Here is a 2292-nt window from a genome sequence, read left to right on the forward strand (position 1 = left end):
AATGTTCTTTATAGTAGACTGTGTCTCAATGCAACTGCAATAAATAAGCATCTACATCCTTGGCTATGTTACCAGTATATCCTGGAAGCAAAGTAAGGTGATTTTCCTGTTCCCATAGTCCACTTAATTGTTGCTTTAAAATCTGAATATGTCCATCATTTATAGTTTCTGTTTTGGATGATAGTTCTGACCACCACCTTTTTATTTCTGCCTGAGGCCAAATTAAAGCAACTATTCTATATTCTTCAAATTTGCTTTTAAGTAGGGACTTGACCAGAGGTAACAAATCTACACAGCAGCCAAGTGAGATGTATTGTTTTTCCTTCTGTAAACTACTGGTGAGCACAAGAAGGCAATCCATGACAATTCCAAGGTCTTCTATCCTCACCAGATAAGCTGCAAGCTCACTTATACTTTTCTTTTTGCAGAACGTTAAAGCTATTCCTGCTGAACAAAACCTGTGCCATTGTTTCATGGTCCTGAGAAACCTCAGAGAAAAACCCACTATATTTTAATGATGGGCTTTCTGTCTGTGAAGAACCAGAATCACTGGAGTTAAGCAAGTATGTTCGACTATCATGGCGTAATTTTTCAGGTGGGTGGCCTGCACAAGCCAGTTCATTTTATTTGCCATGTCACAGCCCGCACTTCTAGGGGACTGTTTTTTTCTGTAACAAAGATTTGGAAAAGGATGATGCACTTTCTGCGATAGATCACCTCACGTAGTTTATCTGGGCTTTTCACAGCTTGTCCAACTGTTCTATTTATGTAAGCAGCCAACTGTTTTGGAGATTTCTTAACCTCCTTCATGTTCTTATTAGTAAAATTAGAGACCCTTTTTCTAGGAAGACCGGTGGAATAGGCCTCCATAGTATCACAATAAGTTCTTTTTTTAACACTCTGGGCTTCAGATGCCATCATGTCTTAAATAGCGGCGTCTCTTGGTACCACAGCACCTCAGCCCTGCCCCGGGGCTGACAAGCTGCGCCCGGCAGCCTAGAACATCCCTCCGCTGCTGGGCCAAGCCCCACTCTGAGCCATTCAAACACGGCCGTGCCAATAAAAATACATTTCTAAGTACTTATTTTACATTTTGCATTTCATATACTAACTGTAATACCGCAGGCACACTAATGGTACCTAAAAAATGCCTAGGCCCAAACGAATAGATAAGTTATCCGTAGTTAGCATGTCCAAGCACCCTATTAGGGAGGGCTGGCTTCTACTTACATTACATTTACTTCACAGGCTGGCTATGATTTTGCACATTACAGTGAGATTGCTTCTTGCCAGGGTTAAATTCTCAAGTCAGCTAGTAAGGCAAAAATTGTCCTTGAATTCCTTTATATCATCTATAAAACTTGATTTGGGTCTATACCCTAATTCTTTTTTTTTTTAATGTTTATTTATTTTTGAGACAGAGACAGACAGAGCACGAGCTAGGGAGGGGCAGAGAGAGGGAGACACAATCCAAAGCAGGCTCCAGGCTCTGAGTTGTCAGCACAGAGCCCGACTCAGGGCTCACACTCACAAACCGTGAGATCATGACCCGAGCTGAAGTCGGACACTCAACCAACTAGCCACCCAGACACCCCTTATGCCCTCATTCTTAAATGCATTAAAATCTGAGGACTACTATGCTAAACTTAAAACCAAAGTTGAAACCTTCATGTAGCAAGCGACTTGGTGCCGGGAGACAGTGTGGCCAGAGTTCAAGGGTCCCTCCCTTGAAATCAGCCCACAGACTTTGAATCCCAGAGCCATCACTTAGCACCTGTGTGACCTTGGTTAAATGACAGTGTCTCTTGCTCTGTTTCCACATCTGTAAAATTGGATTATAATTGTACCTATGGAATAGGCTGGTGTGAAGGTCAAAGGAGATAATCTGTATAAGCTGTTTGCAACCGTGTCTGGCATGTAGTAAATGTGTTCACTATTCCTCCTGACTTGAAAACTATAAAAATCCTAATAGAGAGCAAATGATGGATGAGAATTATAAAATGTTTCTGTTTGCCTGAAGGATTTAGTCCATTCTGTTTTAATAAATCAGCCTCTGCAAACCTAATGAATACAAATAAATTGTTTCCTGGGAGGAGGTAACAAGATAAAATGTCACCTGGCACACAGTAGGTAAATGCTTACTGGATTTTAAGTTAAATCTTGTGTGCACAGCTGGACTTGCATACTATTCTTGGAAAAAGTATGGAGAGGACCTTGACTGCTTGCATCTATCTTTCCAGTCTGTCAATACCTTTTTGAGGCCCCGCTGAACAGGAATCAGGCTCGTGCTCT

The 2292-nt window shown here is 41.5% G+C and overlaps 1 protein-coding gene across 1 annotated transcript; it reads right to left on the bottom strand.

Moving 5' to 3' along the window:
- On the bottom strand, positions 1-918 carry LOC115518580 (KATNB1-like protein 1). The gene is given in 4 exon segments (XM_032593752.1): positions 1-440; positions 442-625; positions 628-699; positions 702-918. Coding segments are annotated over 4 exon segments (888 nt in total). The 3' UTR covers positions 1-25.
- Positions 919-2292: the final 1374 nt, after the last annotated feature.

The sequence above is a fragment of the Lynx canadensis genome, chromosome B4, assembly GCF_007474595.2.
Source record: "Lynx canadensis isolate LIC74 chromosome B4, mLynCan4.pri.v2, whole genome shotgun sequence".
NCBI classification, from domain to species: domain Eukaryota; kingdom Metazoa; phylum Chordata; class Mammalia; order Carnivora; family Felidae; genus Lynx; species Lynx canadensis.